At 38.3% G+C, this 26776-nt stretch overlaps 1 protein-coding gene and 1 long non-coding RNA gene across 5 annotated transcripts in view; one reads left to right on the forward strand and one right to left on the reverse strand.

The window, feature by feature from the left end:
• LOC138757281 (ADP-ribosylation factor-like protein 15) overlaps positions 1–26776 on the reverse strand; it is a 359572-nt gene that overhangs the window by 79059 nt on the left and 253737 nt on the right. Inside the window, exon 5 of one of the 2 annotated variants that reach the window (XM_069924338.1) lies at positions 16132–16281. The exons of the other annotated variant lie outside the window; for it this stretch is intronic. Within the exon in view, the coding sequence (XP_069780439.1) occupies positions 16132–16281 (150 nt within the window). The remainder of the gene's footprint in view (positions 1–16131; positions 16282–26776) is intronic. 2 annotated transcript variants of the gene reach the window in all.
• LOC138757284 (uncharacterized) overlaps positions 1–26776 on the forward strand; it is a 49388-nt gene that overhangs the window by 20722 nt on the left and 1890 nt on the right. For all 3 annotated transcript variants that reach the window (XR_011353481.1, XR_011353483.1, XR_011353482.1), the window contains one exon: positions 25357–25424. This is a non-coding gene — a long non-coding RNA (uncharacterized lncRNA). The remainder of the gene's footprint in view (positions 1–25356; positions 25425–26776) is intronic.

Consider the following 26776-nt stretch of genomic DNA (forward strand, 5'->3'; position numbering starts at 1 on the left):
CTGTCCCGCATCGGACTTGTCAGTCACCAACGAGCCTACAGCAGACGTCGATATACCCCTCCATAAATCGTTGTCTGCGAAGCCAAGCCAAAGAAAAAGAAATGTCAACTCAATCTATCTGCAAGCATATACAGTATACTTCTGACTTCAGTTCGTGTATTTAGCTTGTTATCTGAAATCCAGTTCTTTTCATTTGGCATAACCTTTAGGCAAAGTATTTTTTTAACTATTTGAATATGAACACATGAACAGAGTAGTAGCAGATGGTAATTGAGAAAGAATTTGAGAATTTCTCAGATATAATGTCAACATTGCTTGATAATACCAAATGTATCCACATTGACAGGTTTCAACAGGCCTTGTGTGATGTCAACCAGATGCCAAATTGTCACATTCTAAAATTAGAGAATTTTAAATCATTGCCAAACCTGTGTTTACAAAGACTAAAGCAAGATCTCAGAGTGACCAAGGACAATATGTTGTCTTGTGTCATCTGCATTAAATAGTCAGTGACCACAATAATAAAATCTTGAAAAAGAACTCAATGTGCTTTGTCAATATTAAAATGTACACAATTTTAATTTCTCTAATTGACTCATCAGTTAAATTAATCTACTCAGTCAAGATCATGTAGAAAAGCTGTCCAAAGGACACCACAGCCCCTTTTACCCAGAGCTTGAAAGCCAGGCTTTCTCTGCCTTTCGAGCTCTGTGTATATAAAAAAAATCAAAGGCAGATTGGGGGGTCCAAACTTACCTGTCTTTGATCCACCAAAAGGGGTTGCGCCAACGGTGGAGGGTAGAACTCTGCAACATATCTAAAAAGGTACACCCATCTTGCAGGATTGAAACGGGAAGGGATGATGAAACATAGAAAATAGATGCAGGAGTAGGCCATATGATCCTTCAAGCCTACACCGCCATTCAATATGATCATGGCTGATCAGTACCCGGTTCCTGCCTTCTCCCCATACCCCACAATCCCCTTAGCCACAAGGGCCAAATCTAACCTACTCTTAAATATTGACAAGGAACTGGCCTCAACTATTTCCTGAGGCAAAGAATTCCACAGATCCACCACTCTCTGAGAGAAGAAATTTTTCCTCATCTCAATCCTAAAAACTTCCCCCTTATCCTTAAACTGTGACCCCTGGTTCTAATTTTTCGCAGCATTGAAAAAAAAACTTCCTGCGTCTAGTCTGTCTAAACCCTTAAGAATTTTATGTTTCTTTAAGATCCCCCTTAATCTAAATTCCAGAGAATACAAGCCTAGTCTATCCAGCCATATGCAAGACCTTCCATCTCTGGTATCAGTCTAGTGAATCTTCTCTGCACCCCTCCATGGTGAGGATGACCTTCCTCAGATAAGGAGACCAAAACTGCACGCAGTACTCCAGATGTGGTCTCACCAAGGCCCTGTACAGGTGCAGCAGGATCTCCCTGCTCCTGTACTCAAATCCTCTCGCTATGAACGGCAACATACCATTTGCCTTCCTCACCGCCTGCTGCACCTGCACGCCCACCTTCAATAACTGATGCATAGTAACATCCAAGTCTCTCTGCATCTCAAATTGTAGCGACTTCATCAGTACCAATGAACTCAGCATCGAGGTAACACAAAGGATACAGACAGGCAGGGTAGATTCAGCATTGAATTCACCATTATGGTTTCAAATTGAGTTAGTTACTTTAAGGGCTCAGGATGAGATTAATCAGCAGATGATGGGTACAGTAAAAAATGGCCCGATTTTTTGAGAGACTAGCTAAGGGAGCAGGGTTTTGAGAGGAGCAAGGCTCAAGTCATCATGAAACTGAAAAGCCTCCGCAATAGGTATCATTAGGTCGTCGATCACAACGACAGGAGTGGCAGAGGACATCTGGAGTGGCCCTATTTGGACCTGTGCCACTCAAAATGGGGGACCAGCCGCTCTGAAAACCCTACAAGTCTGCACAGTATGATGGAGGATCCAGCTTCTCCTACAACCACCATGCTTCATCTCCCGCTGCCAGCAGCAGAGTTGATGTCAAAGGAAATGTAAGCACCCTGGAAACTGATGCCAGGACCACCAGAAATGATCAAGATAAGCCTCACATTTAGCCAGGTAAAAATAAATTTTGTTTGTGATTACCACCATACTCTTGTGACTTTATAATGAACTGTCTTGTTAACGGTTGCTTGTGTTTTTGTTCTCTAGGAAGCTAACAGCAGTGGAGACAAAAAAAAGCCTAAACCTCCAAAGGTTCAGCTCATCGTCAAGGAGTTAAAAGAGTTGATACTTTCCATAGGCACTGATGAGGTAGAAAGGGAATGGGGTTGTGTGGAAGCGCAGAGGGAACATGAGGATTCGGGGAGATGTTATACAGGTGGAGAGTGTGGCATGGACAGCACATCAGAACTTTTGCAAATGTGCTGCAGGGAATTCAGTAGATAAGTGGTCATGCCTCACTTCTGCGTGGCCTGATTACCATGATGGCTTCACTTGTGCAACAATGCCTCTCTCCCTCTACACAGCACGAAACCCCCCACCTCAGTTCAGCGCATCTCCATCCCACAGACACCATTTCTATTCCCCTCCCAAAAAGACAACATCATCATCCAGATGGGTGAGGCATACGAGTCCTCTAGTTCCTCATCCTCCTCTTACCGCCATTTGCTTGAGTGAAGCAATTGTTGCACTGTAATTTGCGCCTTAACACCAATTAATATCCTAAAAGGTGTCCCCTTACATTGCACATTTGTAAATAGTAATTCCAGTTATATTTGAACTCTTTATTGATATTGCAGTTTACTAAAAGATTACATTTGTCAGCCTCATCAGTTTTGTTCACACAATATGCATAATCACTTTTCAGAATTAGTTTAGAATGGACATAATAGCCTCACGGATAGTCTGATGACTGTATGCTTGTGCATCCTGATAGGGATCTCATTCAAGTTCAGGGAGATCAGGTTGGTCAATGTTCCACTTAGACAAGAAGAGCTCCTTGTTAAGCTCACATATATTGTGTAGAACACAGCAGGCAGCAACAACGTCAGATGCAAAAGTGGTAGAAACATCAAGTCGCTTGGCTTGGCACCTCCACCCTCATTTAAGACATCCTAAAGCATTTTCTACCTTGATCCTTGCCGAACTCAAATGGTGGTTAAATTTTTGCTGCTGTTGATCGAATGCATGGTGGTGAGTGAATCCCTTCATCAACCATTTCTTGAGGGGGCAAGCTGGGTCTCCTAACAGATGCATGGCGATTTAGACTCCGTTAACATTTCTGGACTTCTGTGAGGATAGAAATATACATTCAGGAAAATTTATGCCACAATCAGTTCACTAAAGTTTTCTAGTGACCACTATGCAATAACAGAATAGAAACATATCCTTGAACTTGTCATAAGTCTCCTTTGAGGTAGAGTCAATCATCCTCCCCTTAACTTTAACATTTAAATGTTTCATTGTTATTACACACTACATTGTTACAAATGACCACAAAACATGATGTACTATGTGATCCACAAACACAGTGTTAAGGGGTATGTTAACTTACTTCACGTGGAAAGAGGTATTCGTCCTGATCTTCTGCCTTTTTGTAGATGGTTGAATTGGCTAATACTCGAACATCATGCGTGCATCCTGGCCAACCCACATACATATCTGTGAAGCTGGAAAATAAAAGGAATTAATGTTTAGATTGGCATATGCAGCAGCTTACACTTTCACTGATAAATACAGATGATAGTAACTAAGGCAAAGTTTCTTACCAGCAGTTGTGGTCAATCAGAGCTTGTAGAACAATCGAATATACCCTTTCCGATTGTTGTATGCTTGTGCGTCTTCATGGGGGCCAAAATGGAAATATATGTGCCATTGATGGCACCAGCACACATTAGATACCCCCTTTCTGCAAATTCGTCAATTTTCTCCTGAAGACATGCACCACTTGGCAATTCAACAAAACATTTAGAAAGGGCCCTCCTTAATGCTTTAGTAACCTGGCATACCAACACAAACATTGTGGAGAGAATGATACCAAAAATTCAACTGATGGATTGATATTCATATGGGGTTGCATACGACCACAAAGCTACAGCGAGTCTAAGACTGTCGCCAGTTTATTCTCTTGCACGTTAGCTGAGGCTCAATGAGTCCAAATACAAAGACAAAAGTGTCCCGAGACATATGAATATGACACCTCCACTCATTTGCAAAGCTGTTGAGGACATTATCCCAGAACACGGGCCCCTATAGCCCCTCTCTCCTCCATATTCTTCTATCAGATACTAACACAAATTGACTCAGAAAAATCAAACGATGCATTTTACGGCGAGTAACGTCCGCACAGCTTTCAGCCTCATACTGCTCTCTGGTTCTCCTCAAACTGTCCTTGTACGCATTTCTGATTATACAAAGACGTTCTTCTAACGAATGCGACATCACTTGCTTAATAATTTCAATTACAACTTGGACTAAGTTCGAAGACAGCTCAGAATATACAAAGCTATCAACGCAACTGTTATTCCACCACCATTTTGAGTGAGCAGCAATGACACTTCCGGGCACGTATGCTTTATGTCACAGTTGCGACATTGCTGTGATACACATCCCGCCTAATTTGCTTTGGGAAGTTGACTTGCAACATGAAAGGACTCACAGAGCCAGATTTTTTGTGCTCTGTGTGAACACGCAAGCCGGTTTCCCAAGATGGGTCACGTCTACGGGAATACCACGGCTTCGCAGTTTAAAAGGGCCTTGTTTCTTTGGTTGCACTGGGTGATAATTGATTATGCACCAGGATTCAAGATGTATAGTATTCATGTTTGCAACAGAACCAAAGTTCTAAAGTTTAAAAAAATATTAAACTTTCAAGTGGACTATAGGTTTTGATTTTTAAAATAACTTTATTTATGCATCAAAGCTCTGTACCACATACGCTCAGACAAAATGCAGATACAGTGATTTACACAGCCTGATTCTAGTCCAACTGATTGCTCAATCACCCCCCATCTGTTCCACTTCCACAAGATGAGTTCAAGGAGATGGTTGAGATCAAATGTTGATGCATTAAGATCTCAGCAAAAATCCATTTATAGCTAGAATTAATGTGATTGCGAATATAAATGAGAACGTTAAGTTTAAATTTAGACAGAGTGGATGTGGATAGACTATTTCCGTTAAGAGTAGGAGAGATTGAAACAAGAGGACATGAGTTAAGAGTTAAGGGGCAGAGGTTTAGAGGTAACATGAGGGGGAACTTCTTTACTCAGAGAGTGGTAGCGGTGTGGAATGAGCTTCCGGGAGAAATAGTGGCGGCAGAGTCAATTTTATTATTTAAGAAAATGTTGGACAGGTATATGGATGAGAAGAAGGTGGAGGGTTATGGTCATTGTGCAGGTAGGTGGGACTAGAGAGGAGTGTTTGGTTCGGTGTGGACTAGAAGGGCCTAATGGCCTGTTTCCGTGCTGTAATTGTTATATGTTATATGTTAAATTTATATGTACAGCACAGTAACAGACCATTTCAGCCCACAAGCCCATGCCACCCAATTAACCTACAAACCCTGGTACACTTCAAAAGGTGGGAGGAAACCGAACCACCTAGGGGAAAACTTGCAGACATGGGAAGAACGGACAAATTCCTTACAGACAGCACAAAATTCAAACCCTGGTCCCGATCATTGGTGCTGCAAAAGTGGCTAACCACTATGTTAATTGTGACGCAAGTTAAATTTTGGTGAATATCATTTTGAAATAGTGACGAGTGGTTGGGAGGCATCAAATTATGAAGCCTCATTATTTTTCAACAAGCCTGACTGGTCAATTTGTCTTTTCCTGCCTGTCAATTTTGGTGGTGAAAAGTGAATTAGGAAGCCCGAGTTACAGTTTACTGGCAAAGTAATGCATAGGACTTGTTTTCTCATGACTCAAAACAAAATTGAAATACGAAGGAGGCTTTTAAAAATAAACAAAAGATCAATGAAAATGTTTCCTACTAAGAAAAGTGACTACTTAAAAGTATATAACTATGGAGATTCTGGGATGATTCTTCATACTTAGACTTAGTAAAGTATACTAAAGAATTTAATTCTTACAGAACTTTTTAATAAAATGCTGTTCCAACTTGGTTATCATTGCAATGAAATTTGTTTTAAAATAAAAGGCCACAATACCAATGGAAACTTCAAGTAAACCTGATAACAGATCATGGCACAAAATTCAAATGAATTCAACAAAGGTCATTTAATCATGAATATCTTTCATCTAACAAATTGGAAAACAGATTCCTCCATGTTTAAATTTAAATTTAATTTTAAATTTGAAGAGTGAGAGGAAACTGGAGCATCTCCTTTTGAAAACATCATGACTGAGCTCAACTCAATCCTACAATAACTCTCAACTCCAACATAATCCAAAAATCTCTCAAAATTAGAGCAGTGCAGAATGGAAAAAAGGCCTTTGATTTGACTTGCCCTTGTTGACTGAGATACAAAGACAAAATAAGATCATTCGTAACCAAACACCAAGACAAGACAATGTACAAAACTACTTTTAGCCAGAACTATAATTGGGCAGCTGAGACTTTCATCTCCGTAAAAGTACTCCTTCAGTGCCAGCTTATTCAAGGTTGATATTAAATTACATTTTAGACCCAATTAAATTAGAGGTGATCTATAAATGCAAGTTGTTAACATATATTCACCACAATCTCCATGAGTACCAGAGCACTACAGGGCTGTATTCTTAGCCACCTGCTCTACTCACTTTACACGTCTAACTCTGTGACTCTGTATGACAGCAATACCATCTACAAGTTCACTGACGATACCATGATAGTAGGTTGTGGGGGTGTGGCATGATGGCGGAGGGAGAAGATGTGGGGAAACACCTCCCCCGGCAGAACTTTTAAAAACCTGTATAAAAGTTTTAAAATTACTTTAAAAACTGCTGATTGTATTGTTGAAGCATTCTACAAGCAACTATGAGAAAAACTAAAAAACAACCAAAAAACAGTTAATTGCAATGGATGAATCTCGGCCTACCTCACAAATGGTGTCTCCAGACTCGATTCCCCTTCAATTCCGACTGCAGCACCAGTCCAGCAGTAAGGTGCATACAACACCGGTGCCGACTTCGCGTACTGTTGTGCAAGATGGCACCGGTGCTCGACGTCGACTTACTCCTGAGCAAGAGGACCAACTGCGCATGCACGAAACTTCATGCATGCGTGCAACATCCAAAATGGACCAGGCTGCAGGCGAACCCAATCTTCCTCGGTCCAACAATCCTGGGCTGAGGGCATCCGCACCCGCAGTCGGGTTAAGGCAACCTCCGTATCAACGGAGGAAGAAGAGGACATCGCTGGAATGGAAGAGGAGGAGGAACAACAACAGATGGAAGAGGAAACAGTTATATTCAAGGGTAGGCCTATGGTGAGGCAGACTTCTAAGTCTAAGTCTGCTCCTCACCATTCAAATTTACCTTCAACTGCTGATTTATCTAAACAAGTGGAAAATTTGGCTGTACAAATAAGACAAGGAAGGATTATGAAGGATCAGTTTGCTGAAATGAAGGGAGAAATAACTTCTGTTAAAATGGATGTGGAAAAATGTTTGAAAGCAGTGGATTAAGGTTAAGAACAAATTTAAGAAGGTTGAAGGAGAATTTATTGACTGCAAATATGATGTTGATCAGTGCAAAGAAAGGATGGGACAGATGGAAGATTTGTTTACTGGCTGGGAAATTCAGAAAAATGTTTTGTTGAAGAAAATTGGAGAATCAAAGTCAGAGGAATAATGTTAAGATAGTTGGACTTGCAGAAGATTTTGAAGGTCTGAACCAGGTCCAGTTTTTTCAGAATTGGATTCCTGAGGTTTTGTGAATAATGTATTTCCTGAATGGTCTGGAGTTGGATAGAGTCTATCGAGCAGTACGAAGGAAATTGCTTCCTGGTCAAGCGCCACGCTCTATTTTGATTTGATGTTTGCATTATCAGGACAGATAATTGATATTAAGACTTGTGGTACAGAATGCAAGGAGTAATCATGGTCCATTGCCTGTTAAGAATAACAGGGTATTTTTTTTATGCTGATTTGAGTCAAGTTGTGATTAAACGTTGTAAAAAAATTTAATTCAGCTAAAGCTGTTTTGTGGAAAAAGGGTTATAAATTTGCCTTTTGTAGGTTGTATAAAAGGGGCAATGAGTCAGCTTACAGGAGGGAGATTGAAAACATGGTTGAATGGTGCACCAACAACAACCTTGCACTCAATGTCACCAAAATCATGGAGCTGATTGTTGACTTCTGGAAAGAAAAAAAACAGAGGTGTATGATCCAGTGATTATTAAGGAATCAGAGGTGGAGAGGGTGAGCAAATTTAAGTTCTTGGGAGTCACGATCTTGGAGGATCTTTCCTGGACACAACACACAAATGCCATCGTGAAGAAACCATGTCAGCGCCTCTACTTCCTCAGGAGATTGCAGAGGTTTGGCATGGCATCGAAAAATCCTGGCAAATTTCTACAGATGTATGGTGGAAAGTGTGCTGACCGGCAGGCGGTCTGGGATAGAACACCATGTTCCCAAAAGAAAAGCCCTACAATAAGTAGTGGACACAGCCCAGGACATCACAGGTAAAACCCTCCCCACCATTGAGAACATTTACATGATAAACAGCCGTCGGAGAGCATCAGCAATCAAGGATCCACACCACCCAGAACACGCTCCTTTCTCACTGCCACCATCATGAAAGAGGTATAGGTGCCACAAGATGTGCACCACTAGGTTCAGGAACAGCTTCAACCCCTGCACTATCAGACTCCTCAACAACAAACTCAATCAAGACTTATTTAAGGACTCTTACTTTTGCACTTCATTGATTTATTTTTCTCTGTAGTGCACAGTCAGTTTGTTAATTTCTTTATTTGTTTACATGTGTACGTTGAGTCATTTTTTTGGCACTGCAGTGGAAATTCTGCCTCGCCTGCAGGAAAAAAGAATCTCAGGGTTGTATGTGATGTCATGTATGTACTCTGATAATAAATCTGAATTTAAATATTCTGTTACAACTTGTAATGGTAATTTATTAACATACAAACTAATGCAATGTTCGAAAATACACTAACACCCCTGGTATCCAGCACCTACAGGGATTGGTAGATGCTGGATAAGCAAGTTTTCTGGTTGCTTCACACACACACACACACACACACTTACAATGCCTGCATTTAGAATAAACAGTTTAAAAAATAAAAATATTATACTGTACTTACACTGAACAAATTTCACTTGCATTAATATATGAACTATACAGCATTTTATTTTATTTGCAGTCACATTCTTTGAAAATGTTTAAACGTTGCTGCATCTGCAGGTTCCTCCCCCTCTACAGACCAGCCCGAAAGACAAATAACGTTAAAGATAATTAACCCTACTTCCTAAGTTTTCAAATAAAGGCTTCCTAATGTACATAATATTAATAAGAATAAAGACTTTTACTAAGCAGGGATAAGGAGACATTTGAAGAGTCAACCCAATGGCATCAACCAATTCTTCATCCTGAGCGACACCATTTTATTCAAATACAGAATAACTTTATTCAAACAGCTGCAACAAGCAAAGCATGACCAAGACACTTTGCTGGTTGAGTATTTGCTCCCATCTTCACCAAATGTTTGCGTTACTTAAGTCAACATTTACTCTTACAATTTGAAAATTTTATTTACATTTTTATTTATTCTTATTTATTTTCATAAAAATATTTATTTTCCACTTTTAGACCTGCTGCTTGAGGCTGCCAGTTGTTTGAATTCCAGATAACAAGCATTTTACTGTACACAGGTACTTGATATTGTCTAAAATGGATTTATCATTTTTACTAGTTTTAAATTCTTGAATTCTTGGCACTTCATAGCGCCTTTCACACTTTCATCCCACTAAATTGGTTGTTCAGTCTCCCAGGATAGGAACGGGGGTTTGGCTTTTCACACTTGACCACTCCTAACTCAGAACCTGAACACTTTGACACCTGCAAGGAGCCATTCCCAGGGTTAGGACTGTTCTACCTTCTACTGGTGATGTCATGACACATCGAAAGATGGTGGATCTGCCCTAAATCCTGATCAATGTATTATGATCTTATATATTAACAAAATTAATCATGCCTAATTATAACATAATTAAGCTTAATGTACAGCACAGTATGAGCCATTCAAGCCGTTGCTTTTGTGCCCAACCCCAACCAACCAATTTTCCCCTGCAACCGCTGCAACCGTGTCTGCCTGTCCCGCATCGGACTTGTCAGCCACAAACGAGCCTGCAGCTGACGTGGACATTTACCCCCTCCATAAATCTTCATCCGCGAAGCCAAGCCAAGAACATAAACTGTTATAAGGGACTGTGGAAAAGTGCTAGCAATAAATAGCAATAGCAGACAATTTTTAAATAGGGTGGTAAAGTTGGTAGCACTATCGCGTACCATTTTGACAGTGTGGGACAGTTGTAGCACTATCGCGTACCATTTTAACAGTGTGGGACAGTTGTAGCACTATCGCGTACCATTTTAACAGTGCGGGACAGTTGTAGCACTATCGCGTACCATTTTAACATTGCGGGACAGTTGTAGCACTATCGCGTACCATTTTAACAGTGTGGGACAGTTGTAGCACTATCGCGTACCATTTTAACAGTGCGGGACAGTTGTAGCACTATCGCGTAGCATTTTAACAGTGCGGGACAGTTGTAGCACTATCGCGTACCATTTTAACATTGCGGGACAGTTGTAGCACTATCGCGTACCATTTTAACAGTGTGGGACAGTTGTAGCACTATCGCGTACCATTTTAACAGTGTGGGACAGTTGTAGCACTATCGCGTACCATTTTAACAGTGTGGGACAGTTGTAGCACTATCGCGTACCATTTTAACAGTGTGGGACAGTTGTAGCACTATCGCGTACCATTTTAACAGTGTGGGACAGTTGTAGCACTATCGCGTACCATTTTAACAGTGTGGGACAGTTGTAGCACTATCGCGTACCATTTTAACAGTGTGGGACAGTTGTAGCACTATCGCGTACCATTTAACAGTGTGGGGTAGTTGTAGCACTATTGCGCGCAATTTAAAAAGTGCTGGACAACTGTAGCACTATCGCGTACCATTTTAACAGTGTGGGACAGTTGTAGCACTATCGCGTACCATTTTAACAGTGCGGGACAGTTGTAGCACTATCGCGTACCATTTTAACAGTGCGGGACAGTTGTAGCACTATCGCGTACCATTTTAACAGTGTGGGACAGTTGTAGCACTATCGCGTACCATTTTAACAGTGTAGGACAGTTGTAGCACTATCGCGTACCATTTTAACAGTGTGGGACAGTTGTAGCACTATCGCGTACCATTTTAACAGTGTGGGACAGTTGTAGCACTATCGCGTACCATTTAACAGTGTGGGGTAGTTGTAGCACTATTGCGCGCAATTTAAAAAGTGCTGGACAACTGTAGCACTATCGCGTACCATTTTAACAGTGTGGGACAGTTGTAGCACTATCGCGTACCATTTTAACAGTGCGGGACAGTTGTAGCACTATCGCGTACCATTTTAACAGTGCGGGACAGTTGTAGCACTATCGCGTACCATTTTAACAGTGCGGGACAGTTGTAGCACTATCGCGTACCATTTTAACAGTGTGGGACAGTTGTAGCACTATCGCGTACCATTTTAACAGTGTGGGACAGTTGTAGCACTATCGCGTACCATTTTAACAGTGCGGGACAGTTGTAGCACTATCGCGTACCATTTTAACAGTGTGGGACAGTTGTATCACTATCGCGTACCATTTTAACAGTGCGGGACAGTTGTAGCACTATCGCGTACCATTTTAACAGTGTGGGACAGTTGTAGCACTATTGCGCGCAATTTAAAAAGTGCTGGACAACTGTAGCACTATCGCGTATCATTTTAACAGCTTGAGACAGATGTAGCACTATCGCGCACAATTTTATCAGTGTGAGACGGTTGTAGCACTATCGCGTGCAATTTAAACAGTGTGGGACAGTTGTAGCACTATCGCGTGCAATTTAAACAGTGTGGGAGAATTGTAGCACTATCGCGTGCAATTTCAACAGCGTGGGACAGTTGTAGCACTATCGTGTACCATGTTAACAGCGCGGGAGAGTTGTAGCACTATTGCGTACCATTTAAACAGTGCGGGACAGTTGTAGCACTATTCGTACCATTTAAACAGTGTGGGACAGTTATAACACAATCGCGTACTATTTATAAATACCATGGGAGAAAGTGATGGCAGACCTGTATGCCCAGCTGCATGCCGGAGTTTCTCTGCCACTTGGCATTCTGGGAGGTCAGGTCCACCAGTGCTTTTTTCCCATGGTCTTTATAAATTGTGCCCTATAGCACTACCCTGTACCAATTTTCCCCACACTGTTTATAAATTGTCCGCTATTGCTATTTGTTTCCTCTCTCTCTCCCCCACTGCGACTTTCCCATGGCAAAGTTTTTACCTTCATTTTAATCTTTACTTCCTTCATGTTCCTGAACTCTTGCAAAAATTTGGGTCATTTCAATCCCACAATGCACTTACCTGATTTACACTTGCCTGATTGCAACGCTGGTGCCTACAGACACCGGGGATTGTACTAGGGGTCGAGGCCGTCAATCCCTGGCGTGAGATGACGTCATTTGACTCTGGCGTTGAGCTGATTTTGCTTTCGCACTAGACACTTTAAAGGCCAAATGGTGGTTAATTCCTAGGATCATTTGAAAGTGTGAAAGGGGCTCATGGCTCAGACAAAATTTCACATTAACTAAGGATAAATAATTTTTGAGGTAGTACAACATGGTAAAACATCAAATATAAATAGCAAGCAACATGAGGGACCCGTAAAATAATTTAGATTCCCAATGCTTCAACTGTGTTTGCCATGATCCGTTGAAGTTAATCCATGGCTTGGTACAATTACAAAAGTATCCACTAATATATTTACATTCCTTAATCCACATTTCGAATGTCTGTATAATGCTCATCAGATCCTTCAACTCTATCTCATTAACATCAATGACTGAATGCCCATGCACACCACCTGTTAAATTCACATACATAGATACAATCGTAATCATGGAGAAATTAAATTACAAACATCTGTTTTTGCTCTTTCACGCACGCACACAAATATTTTTGAAAATTTGAATGAAAGAATTGGTCAAGGTGAAATTTTAAATATTGACTAGTTTCAATATACACAAACAAATCTTTGCAATTATTTCACAGTATTTGGCACAACCACCCTCCAATAAGTTTTTAATAGTTTCCTAAAATCATAATAATGTCTACCTGCAATAACTGCTTCCATTTCCTCAAAACATAATTCTATTTTTGAAGATAAAGCATTAAATTGGAAAAATAACTTCCCATTCAAGTCTTGTTTACTGAGAACAGTTTGTCAACTGATAGCCTCATTATTGTGGAAGAATGTCCCACAATTCAAAAATTTTTAGCAAGACTTGCTCGTTAGGACAAATTGTCATGCCTTGATCAATATGGAGAAAGAAAAAGGGAGCAAAATTTCAGACAGGTGAAGACCAAAGCGGGTTACAGAGTTTAATGAGTGAACTAGATCAATGAAACATTTGAAACCAAGATGGATAACATTTTAAAATAAAGGCATTAACCTGGAAACAGGAAACAAAGAGATAATGAGTGAATTGGATTTGTTGCAAGTTAACATATCAGAACATGATTAGGATGTTGTGAAGAGACACACCGAGTCCAGAAGACCTTGCAGAAATCACCCTCAAAATATTTGTGGAATGGTGTTTAAAGTTAAAGTACAGCCTGACAAAGTTGTATTTAGAAAACATTAGCCAAGGCACAGAATGTACTCTCTGTGAAAACTTCAGAGACTATTAGACCTGTCCTGGTGATGAGCATTCTTACTTGTTAATAATAATAATTCACTAAAAACCTTGAGCATAATTTTCTCAAGGTTATTCCATTAACAAAATTTGGGTCATGATCAGCAGGTGACTACAAGGATGAGTTTAATATTTCACAATAAATAGGTATTCTGAAGACCAAATTGAAAGTTGTATGAGAATCGGATGCTCAGAAACCAGAAACATCAATAATATTCAACTGCCTGACATGATCACCAGAATGAAAGAAGATGCATAGTAGCAATTTCAATGATACATAATCAGGGTTGCTGTTTTGTACTTTCAGGACATTACAATGAAGACATTAGTTTTTAATTACAATGCTAATTTCCAGGTAAAGACAAATCTGCAATTTTCTGACTGACTCGCACCAATTTCACTCCAAAATGGAACACATTTTTCAGTAACATGTTAGACATAACAGGTCCTGGCACATTCCTCCTTTTCCACTTTAAATCAGAATCAGAATTTATTGTCATGAACATGTCACATTTGTTGTTTTGCAGCAACATCACAGTGCAAACATTTACATAAACACCTTACAAAATAAATATAAAAAATGTAAGAAAAAGAATAAGACAAATTAAGGCAAAGTCTGTGGTTCATTGTTCATTTGGGAATCTGATGGCCACTGGGAGATCCCAGCTATTGCAGTGGACAGAGCCGAGGTACTCAATGAAGCAATCTCCCAGTCTGTGTCCTGTCACTCTGACCACAATGAGAGCACTGGATGCAGTAGATGACCCCTACAGTGAAGTATTGCTTCACTTGGAAGGACTGTTTGTGGCGGTCCCTGTGGAAGGCTGAGTGGAGGAGCAGGGAAGATGCGTCTGGTGGTGGGATCATGTAGTAGGTGGCGGAAAATGATATGTTGGATGAGGAGGCTGGTAGGGTGGTAGGTGAGCACAAAGGGAATCCTGTTTTTGTTGTGCATGGGAGTGAAGGGGGCAAATGCATGGGAAATGGAGATGATGTGGGTGAGGGCAGAATTGATGGTGGTAGAGGAGAAGTCACATTGTTTGAAGAAGGAGGACATCCCTGATGATCTGATATGGAAGACCATGCCCTGGGAGCAGATGCAATGGAGACAGAGGCATTGAGAGAAAGGAATGGAATTCTTAAAGGTTGTGAAGAGATGTAGTCAAGGTAGTTGAGAGTTGGTGGGTTTGTAGAAGAGATCTGTCGAGAATACGTCTCCCGAAATGGAGACAGGGAGATCAACAAAAGGGACAGTTTCGTGGAGATGAAACAAGTGAATTTGAAGTCAGTGTGGAAGTTGGCAGCAAAGTGGATAAAGTCAATGAGCTCATTATGGATGCATGAAGCAGCACAAAAGTAGTTGTTGAGGTAGCGGAGGAAGAGTTGAGGTGCCTTGCCTGTGTAAGCTTGTAGCATGGATTGCTCCATGTAGCCAACCAAAAAGCAGGCTTAGCTGAGTCCCATGCAGGCCTGAAACAATTTGCAGACCAATGTAAATTTATTTCAGGAAAGAGAGCCCAAATTTCATTTGGAAAGATAAAAGCACTAGTACTTCAAAGAAACATGCAGATTTGGCAGAAGAAATAGACAAATTATGTTTCTTTGTATAGAATAATAAATGCTAGATGGGACTTGACTTGTCTGCCCAAGTGCATTCCTCATCTATATTAGTTTGACACAATGCTTATGTATTCAGCAAATGCCATCTTTATCCTAAAATATCTTATTTCCAATATTATAACAGTCAAATATGTGTATCACAATCCAATTTTCCCCCATTATTAAATGTTGTGTTCTTCACCCACTGAAATGTGGTTTTGGCATTTTAGTTCCCACTTTAACTTATTATGCAAACCATCCAAATCTGATCCTGAAGAATATTATACAATCATAGTCCCACTGGAATTTGTTCACAATCTCAAAAATCTTTTCCCCTTTACACGACTCTTTGGAAAACCTCAAATTTATTTAAAAAAATAAGATAAATCCATAAAATATATAATATACATCCCATTTTAGGAAGATGCAACTCCTGACAAAATGTCACAAGTACTGTCGAAGCACAATCCCATTCAGTAGAATTTTTGACATGTTTATTTTTGGATTTTTATTATTAAATATGAAAATGTCAGTATGGCAAGATAGTGCACAGGTAATAATAACACAATCTTCAAAGATGCCTGTGGCTGGACTTACTTCTATTATCCAACTTACTTTTCCCCAAGTCTTTCTGAAGTCAGTTGTGGCAGACAACTTAAACTGCCCCATAGCGTTAAAAGGGTGTAGGTCCAGACAGTTCCACAAATCTTCCCATTTGCATGTATGTTCTTGAGGTGGATTATTTTTCTTGTGGTTCTGGATCAACTTCAAATATGTGACAAAAGGAAATCAAATGCTTAATTGGTAAGCACACCCTCTGATGACAATGTAATTTCTTCCAGCCTAAAGCAATGTCTAGCACTCCATACAGACAAGTAATGAGTTTTATATATTATCAACTTTTTAAGTGGTCGTTTTTGCACTAGCAACTCAGCCTTTTCTTTATTTTAAGTAAATATAATAGGGGAACTAAAATAAAAACAGATAACTCATTGATCTTGAGAATGCTATTATACTAAAGAAAAGATGCATATTTCTTTGTGATCCTCTTTAGCATTGCTCAATATGCGCAGACATTATTTCAGAGCACGGGACAAAACAAAAATGTAACTGCCTTTTCATAGTTTGATTAAATATAATCATTAACTTTTCTAACAAGTAAGGCCCTGGTCAAATATTACAGATATATGAACTGTAAAGATTAAATCTTGAATATTTTGTAAGCAAGCCAGAAATATTTATGTTGCCTACATAGAAATATAATCCAATTCAAGTGTAATTAACTATTGAAGATTCAAAATCTCACAATTTTAAAATTTAGAGTTTACTTTCTGCAAAAAATGTCTGTTTCAAGTGCATGAAATTAAGGAACCAAAATTAACTTTCAAGTTACCTGTCACAGGCAGCACAAATTTCATTTTGACTACTGTATACACACATGTACTCGGCAATACTGTATAATAGTCAACCCACGCCCCACCTTTTTTGGCCCAAAAATTGAATGTTTTTGCACGACCCGCGTAAAAGTTGACCCGTCTGTTTTTTGGCCCCAACCACCCACACAGCTGAGCCCCTGACTGCAGATTCTCAACCCAGCCACACATCCATCCAAGCTCCCATCTGCTGGTCCTCACCATGGCTGCCTGTGCATCTGAACTCCTGACCATGGGCCCTCACTCTGGCCGCCCAAACATCTGAACTCCCGGCCACCCACCCATCTGAAATCCCGACACCCTGGCTGACTGCACATCTGAACTCCCGACCATAGGTCTTCACCCCAGCTGCTTGCACATCTGAGATCCTGACGCCTCGACCGCAGACTTACCACCTGGTGCCAGCCATCTGAAAATCCCAACACCTTGAACGATGTAGGTACTTACTGAGGTCAAAAGTTGACCTATGTAAAAGTCCCCCCCCCCCTTTTTTTGGTCTAAAATAGTAGTCCAAAACATCTGATGATTACATGAGTAAATATGGAATGTTTGTCCTATAGAAATAAATGTACAATCATACAATCTGAAACCTTAGACTCCTCCAAGTGCTTCATCTCCTTTCTAAGACCCTCCACTTTAAAGTATCTGAATGAGCCCAAATATTCACATTTTTTTATTTTTAGACTTACACACAGTCATAAATTGAATATTTCAGCAGTTTAAGTTCAATAATATTTACTTAATATTTGTAGCCTTTTCATTCTCTTCAAAGTGCACTTAATCCCCAGAACCAAATGCATATTGTTAATGGTCAAAAATCTGCTCTGTACAAATTTGCCTGCAAAACATTCAAATTTCATATTTAAAAAAATCATGTTACATAGTTTTACTTGCAGATTTTAACTAGAATTGAATTAACTTGTCTATAGCACAAAATGTTAATTTAAATAGGCCACGGCACAAAGTAGACAAAGCCTCCATCAGCAGGCCACCTTACTGGTAGACCTTCCTGATCCTGGGTCACAAGACTTGATAATTACCAGCTAAGCCTTGACACTGAGTAAAACCCCTGCTTTCATCTATTACAGATGATCCCTTGAAAGCCGCATAATAACATTTATTTGTACTAATTAACAGAGATCAGAGTCAATTAGCTTTTAGCAAGCTGCCCATCACACCACATGGCACTCATTTCTAAATAATGCTTCACGACAGCACCCTAGATAAATTGACATGAATGACCCAAATAAATTTATCTCAACTTATAGCTTCAAAGATTATGTCAAGAACAAGGGAACTTTCTTAAGTACTAATGAGGTAAAACAGATACAAATGTTGGAAAAAGAGATTTTGAACTGAGATCAACTGTCTCTTCTCCATATTTAGGATAATATAACAATTCATCATGAAAAAATATCAAAATATTTTGAGTACCTTTTCAGTTAGTGGGAGAGGAAATGAGTAGCAAGAACTTGGAGAACATCTAAATAATGTTTAAAAATGTGCAGAAAACATAAATACAATACATTCAATACAAGTAACTTGAAATGGAAAAGAATTCCTAATCTATTTAAAGAGTGTTCCACATTATTTTCAAATTCCAAACAATGCATTTTGAAGTAGCACTTGGCCGATAATGTCTTAATACATATATAGCAATAGAAACACTGCATCGAAGACATTGCCACAGAGGAGGCATTGATCAGTTTTTTAAAAAATCATACACTATTTCAGTAATTTTCCAAGTTTGAAATCTTATTGAATGTTGTTGTATACAGCTCATTATGTAATCAAATATTTTGGGTATATTTGCACACCCAAGATTAATGTGAAAGTGTATTTTAAATAATCACATTTAACTATCTTATAAATGCTAAAAATTAAATACCCAGTACTTTGATTTGCTTTGATTCACTAGGAGCTGGTAATTTGCAGTGTTACCCTTGTTGATTGTGATATGTTAATAATTTGGATGTGAATAAAAAAATTCTGATGTTGATAAGAAGACAAATAGAAAATGGAAATGTGAAGTAAGCCGAATGTGAGGTTTAATGAGGGTAGGGCCCAAAGGAAATTTTGAGGAAAGGGCAACTTCAGTGTGTCCTACGCTTGACAAGTCCAAGGATTTTTGAAAGTGGCAGCATAAATAGATAAGGTATTAGGAAGGCAACTGGGATACTGGCTTCATAAGCCAAACCACAGAAGAGCAGGAAGTTCAACTTTATAAAACATTGGTTCTTGTTTTAGACAATATACAGTACTTTGCAGAAGATGGGCATGGTCAGGGATTGAAGAGCTTCTTTAAGGTGCCAGGGATTGAGACTTTGGTTGTAAAAAGACGGGAAAACCCCAGAGGCTCTTTTTTATTGGAGAACATATGTTCAGAATGAAAATAGAACCATAGTGACTGAGCAAAGAAGCCATGCCTATTCATGATGCCTGAACAATATTTTTGCTTGAAAAATTCCAAATTAATTTGCCTGAAAAAAGTAATTATGGCAGGTACTTTCACATCATTTAGGAAGCATGTCATCAAGACACTGTAGGTTAAGATCTATCTGCTGATGTGCAATTTGTATAGATAGATACTTTGTGGTCAGAACATACTTGGTAAGCTTAAAGGCAGTTTTACGCTATGCATATCTTTAGACATCCTAGTCTCTCTCTATTTTCTTTTCACTTTCTCTTCATCCCAGAGAAGTTTTTCTAATTTTTCAAATCTTTCTTAGACATCATCTTTGCTGGTTCCACATTGTCTATGTTCTGCCATTTCTATTGCTCATGTCTAGACTCAAAGACAGTTTACTTCCTGCTGTTATTCGACTCTTAAATATGATGCCTTTGTATGGTTTTAATTGTGATTTTCTCTATATTCTGCAATTTTGATGAGCCTAAATGTCAACTGGCCAATGACTTGACATGCACCATCATGATGTGCTTTGAAGACAGATCTTTCCTGTTATCATATGCCTCACTGAATCTCACATTAGTTCTGTACTTGGATGTCTCGCTGGACTGCTCATAAAACAAACTTTCTCACTGCTCCATGGTACATGTGACAATAAACTTAAAACAATTCAATTTTGATTAAATTATATGAGCTTTGTTGGCTTTAAATCCCTTTCCAGAATGGGAAATACAAAATTGAATAAAATACTTCAGCAGTGGACTGATCACTCCTTTTGCAAATGAATTATTTATCTCATTGCAGAATTTTACATCCAAAGTTATATTAAAAAATTGCTTTCTACTTAAAAGTTTTTGTTTTAAGTTTACCTGAACTTCAGTATGTACAGCAAGAATTACACCCATTTGAAGACAAAAATTCAGTGCATCACAAATCATAATGGTGAAGATTCTTCCATGAGTACACAGGACTTGAAAGTGAAACAGACTTTAGGATACTTCAAGAAATAGGAAACCTAATGCTGTACCACTTACACCACAAATGGCCCCACTTATACAACTGTGTTGTCTATAACCATGCAAACACAGGCATAATGGAATCAGTCTTTCAAACAAATAGTCTCAAAGGTTAACTACAGAAACAGGACCCTCATTCGAAGTTCCAGTAAGTACATTCCTGAGCAATTACAAATTTTCCTATTCTACTAGCCTTTTTGTCTTTCTGAAATATTTCAGAATCCCCAGAAAACATAAAATATAGGGATTGGTTACAATCAATAGTATTTGCTTTTCAATCAAGCAATATAAATCACAACATATTTAATTTACAGAATCCCATGCTTCTGTTAGTTATTATTTTTGAGATGCAACTATATTTAGATTAATTGCTTCCCAATTATCAGTGAATAATCTAGATATTGTTGCAAGTGTTCAAATAAGTTAGTACACAGATTTATGACAAACACTGTCATGGTATTATGTTCAATGAAATATAACTAATCTCTGACACTCATTGCTCATGTCCCACTTCAATCCCTTGAAATCCTGATTTGACTTGTTCAGGCTATTTTATCTAGAGTGCATCTATTGTTAGGAATCTTGCAATCTTGCATCTATGAAGTTGTGGTAATTCACCAGTACTTTTACTGGAGAATCTGACTGAAAAACACTATAATATTTTGCACGATAACAGGAATCCCATTTTTTTTTGAACGGAATGCCTGTGGGGGAGTTTTATTTAGCTTAGACTTTAAAAAAATTAATTGTTTTACTTATTTTATCATTTCAGAAGTTGTTTTTATGCTTTGCAGTTAAGAATATGGTCTACAATTTTAGTTTTACAAAATGTGATTGCTTCAGTCATTAGAGCCATGGTTTTATTTACAATTCTACATTGTAGCACACAAAATGGTTACATAACATGATATCTATGATACAATAATAGATCATCATCTTTAAAAATAAATGAGCATCAATTTGGATTGGAACACTTAGCTTCTGCTTCCAGCACTGCTATTCTCCTCTCCAGGACCCCTTCTATAAAGCTAATTTTTTGTACTTTGAATTTACTGAAGTTAGGGTAACTAAACTTGGAAAGGCTGCAATTTATTCATACCAGCTGAAACAACCAATCTTCTGGGAAAGAAAAGCCAAAACATTAACTCCAATTTCTCAAAATTCTGATGAAATATAATTGACTCGAAATGCTAATCTAATTTTTCTCTTTATATCTAATAGTTCCCTACCTGCTCAATGTTTGATTCATCTCCTAATTTCACTCCAGGGAAGAATATATTGAATTTTTCCTCCTCCTTTGGATATTTAAGTCCTGGATTCATTAGTGAGCTAACATGACCATTTATAAGCTTTCTTTCTGAGTAAATGCATGTCCCAGTTTAAAATAATAGTCAGGTGTTTCAGTAAACTACCAAGAGAACATTCAAAACTCTATTGGACCTGACACAAAAAACAAAGTCTTTAGACTATTTCCTTCTGTCTAACATAATTTGACTTGTGCTTGAAAAAGTCTGATTGTAGCTCCAACTCTCGAATTACAACTCTGCTTTTGTGGTCCCCACATATAATCAAAATAGTGTAGTTTCACAAGTTTTCCCATTTATGATGCTCTTTCTTAAATTCACTAATGCAGCATCCAAACTCCATAGGGGATCCTCAAAATAACATTGGCATGTTGATTAGTTTAAAAAAACTCATGAAAGAAACATATCTACAACTCTGTGATTGAATTGCCATTATTTTTTGCTCCAAACTATTTCCTCACATTTTTCAAACTTGAATAAGCTTGCCTTTGAAGAGAATCCTGTTACAGTGCCAAGGAAACACCACAATTTTATAGTGGAACAAATTAAAGCATATAGCAGAACTGGATTCTGGGACAAGAGAATAAAGAAAGAATAAAGAGATGAACAGGTAAAATTTGATAGTTTATTCATTAACAAATACAGCACACTTCATTTATCAAATCCAGCAATTTTAAATAAAAATAAAAATGCCGCTGTGCATCTGTGCCATGCTTGCATGCACAAAAAAAGCCCATTAAATTTTTTAATGTTTGTGATTTCATAAAGTCCAGATTCTCAGATGGTCTGTATTTCTGACATCCGGATTTTTGAAATGCTACTGCACAAAAAGCAGAATCTCTGCACCAGTGAAAATTGTAACCCCTGTCCAGCTGATGCCTTTTTTCAACCAGTTCAATGACAAAGATGTAACTTTTTACAAATCTGCATTTGATTATTTGCCCAATAAGTCTCCAGCGCTGACTCGTGTGACAGATTTCACTGGTGGTGGATTGAAAAAAATAACTGTAAAACTTTACATTGTGATACTATTCCCATCTAGAATCGCTGCTATTCTAAACATTTCCAGATGGATTCTAAACGATAGTACGAGTGTGTGTGAAGACAATGAAAACATAGATAATCCAGCAAGGCATTTCCACAAATTATTACTGGTGAAACTGAAAATATGTTCATTTTGTTTCACTGCTGTTTGAAACACCTCATTGCATGACTTGGCTGATGTGTACTGGTTCATGACAGCAGTAAGTAAATCTTACACAATACTACTTTATTCATCTGCAGACTTTTGTTTGGTGTTGAGATCATGAAAGTTTTGTCATTTTAGTCAATTAGAATGGGAAGGATCAAGGCATGAAAAATAATTTGGCATTCTTTGCTGTATATGCTAAACCCCAATTTAATAGAAAAGGAATAAAACAAAAACATATGGTAATTATTAATACTCCAGAACGTGGCTGAATTCCAGATGATCAGATGAACTGAAATGGTTGCCCAAAGAGACTATTTAGAATAATTGCTCCTTTATCATTTCACTAACACACTTTAACCATTTCAAAGAAAAACACACTTGAGTCACAATGCACTTCAATTTCACTGTAAATGGGTTTCACCTCATTAAATATTGCAGGTCTTCACCAAAACAGTCATGGAATAAATGGCTAAATACTTTGAAACAGAACATAACATTTCATGGAATGATATCAACCATAACATGCCTCACAAAATATTTAAAAACATCTGGAACAATCTTAACAACAAATTTATAGCAGCAGCAATGAAGAACTGCAAATCATTTTTGATCCCATTCTATGCATTATTGCTTAAACAAAAGAAGTTGGCATTACAACTCCTTGACACACTCCATCATTCAATGAGGCCTGAAATCAGGAAAATATTGGAAACCATTACAAAAGATCATCTTGATTTTTTCTAAATGCTCTGATATAATCATGCAAAGTCAAAGTATAGATGGCACAGTTATTCAATGGTTAGTGTTGTTGCCTCACAGATCCATTTTCAATCTTCTGGTACTGCATACAATTTGCTTATTCTTTCCTTGACTCTGAATTTCTCTAAATGCTCTAGTTTTCTTCCTCATCCTATAGAGCTGGTAGTTTGTAGTTTGATTGGCTACTGTATATTGCCTCAAGTGTAAGTGTGTAAGAATCAGGATGGACTCAATAGTCATATATGTGAGAAAAGATTACAAGGAGAATGGAACAGATGTAATTCCACTTGATGGGCTGAAATGCCCATGTCATAAGATGAATAAATGTGAATTTAACATGGTTTCTATGAAACAGAAGTCATGTTTGATCAACTTAGTGGAGTTGTTGAGAAAGGGGAACTCGTGAAAATAATGTTTTATTTCCAGATCGCATTTAGTAAGTTGCCAAATCAAAGAAACTACATATTAGAAATGTAGAAAGTAAAAATTCATGTTATAAAGTAACTTTTTGTGTGGATAACATTGCCAGGTGAAAAGAAAACAGAATAGGCCAAGTGGGTCCGTTTTTTTCTAACAAGGCAATGTGAAACAAGGGTTGTGCCAAATGGATAGGCACTGGGCACCAATTTTTAACAATTTATATAAATGACTGTTGAAAATACTGCAGGATTGGTTCCTAAATTTGCTGATGACACAAAAAGAGGTAGGAAACTAAACCTCGAGAAGTTATCAAGGAGTTTGATCAGGGCAACACAATGGATATAGTTAACACGGACTTCAAGAAGGCCTTTAACTGACAAAAGACAAAGGAGGAAAAACCCAACACCCAACCCACCAATTTTCCCCTGCAACCGCTGCAACCGTGTCTGCCTGTCCCGCATCGGACTTGTCAGCCACAATCGAGCCTGCAGCTGACGTGGACTTTTACCCCCTCCATAAATCTTCGTCCGCGAAGCCAAGCCAAAGAGAGACATAGTAGGTTAGTCCGCAAGGTTTGATCTCGTGGGATCCTGTGTCAGCTTGATTATTTAGTTCAATATTTTCTTGGTGAAAAGAATCAAAATTGGTAGTGGAGGTTTGTTTTTCTATATTGGAAGTCAGTGACTGGAGGGATCAATGCCGGGTTCTCCACTATTTCACATCCACATTAACAAAATGTATGAGAACAAAGATAACATGGTTAGTATGTTTGTGAATGACACAAAAATTGATGGGACAATGAGGAAGGTTTTCCCAAGTAATAGCAAATAATATTTAACTCTTATGTGTGAAGTGATGCATTTCATCGGCAAACCATGACAGAAATTGCACAGTAAACGGTAAGGCCCTGAAGAATGTGACAGAATAGAGAGATCCAATGGTACAGGTATCATAGTTTCTGTAATGTGACAGCACAAGTAGACTGGGTAGTGAAGATGGAATTTGGCATGCTTGATTTCAGACAGTATACTGAATACAAAATGTCGCATTAATATGCAGTATTGTGTGAAGTTCTGGTCACCCAACTATAGGAAGGATGTCATTTAGTTGAAAAGAGCACAGAAATGATTCACCACAATGTTACTGGGATGATCTGAGTTTCTAGGATTTTAGTCATAAGGAGAAGTTATTACACAGATGTTTTTTTTCCCTATAATGTAGGAGCCTGAGCAGTGTCCTTTCAGAAGTATACAGTATAAAATCTTGAAGGGTATAAACACTGAATAGTTACTATCCTTTCCCTAAACAGGCAAGTCAAAGATGAAAGGGGAAAATATTAAAAAGGACCCAAGGGGCAACTTTTTCCCACACAGGATGGTAAGTATATGCCAGAGGAAGTCATATATGCAGGTACAATTACAACATTTAAAAGATGTTTTGACATTTGCATGGTTGAGATGGGCCAAACAGACAAATGGGACAAGCTCAGGCAAGTAACTTGGCAGCCATGGGCAAATTGGACAATGGGCCCTTTACATTATGATTCCAAATTTGAAATAATATTGGGCCCCTGTTTTCCAGCTTTTGAAGGGTACTTCAAAATTCACCCACTTAATTAAAAAGTGAGCTCTTTTGTATTTTGCTCCAGAGATGTTCTGTTTCTTTGGCCAATGATCAATGGATTCTATTGCCTTCAAAATGTATAATGTCAACCTGGAAATTAGAAGAGAGCCTGAGAGTACAGCAATGGTACTTAGAAATGAATAAATGTATTCCATTGGGAAAAATAACATATAATTTAAGAAATAAAGTCACAGTATTCAAACAAATTTGGGATCCGTACATGGAACACAACAGAGAAGTCCTACCGCAGACCTCCACCCCCTAAAATGACAGAAGGAGAAGAAGACGAAATGAACTGATCCAGTATGTAAAAGTGGATGACACAAATTTCTTGTTTATTTTCATTGTGTGATGACATTGTTTAATGGGTTTAATGTATCATATAGGTTGAACGTTGATTGGGTGGGGAGAGGGAGGGAAGGGAGGGAAGGAAAAGGGGAGAAAATGACACTGTGTATATTCAAGAAGGAAATGTTTGTGTGTACTTTGGTCATTATGGTTCATAGTGTGAAAAATAAAAAAAATTAAAAAGTATGTCTATGACAACAGTCAGCAGACCATCTCATCTTTTAAGTATACTTTCTGACTTCAACAAATTAAATTGAAAGAATAATTTACATTTCAATGCTCAGATCCACTATCAAAATTGCACTTATATTTTGATCACCCTACTTATTTAAAGAAATCCTTGTAGGTCTCTCAGCTAACACCATCAAAATCACAAAAATACTAATGAACATCTGCCATAGCAAATATCTAAAAACATTCTGCAGATGGAGATGGAGATGCAACAATTTTACTTTCACAGAGGCTGGAAATGAGAACATGATTTTCACTATGTTAACATAAATGCATATCAATTAATAAATAATCATTAAAAATGAAGTTATGCTGTGTATTTAAACAAATGATCTAAAGCTGTTATTTCATTAGGGTAAAGTTTGGTGTTTTGAATTGGAAAGTAAAGGTTGCAAATAAAAATTGAAACCTTATGTTTTAAGAATTATTATGTCCTCCCCAAGAACAAATTTATATCCTAAATTCTTCAAGACAAGTCAGACAAAATAAGAACTGTGACGGCTCTTACAGATGTTTCACAGCTGGTC

Source organism: Narcine bancroftii, chromosome 3 (assembly GCF_036971445.1).
Source record: "Narcine bancroftii isolate sNarBan1 chromosome 3, sNarBan1.hap1, whole genome shotgun sequence".
Taxonomy (NCBI): Eukaryota; Metazoa; Chordata; class Chondrichthyes; order Torpediniformes; family Narcinidae; genus Narcine; species Narcine bancroftii.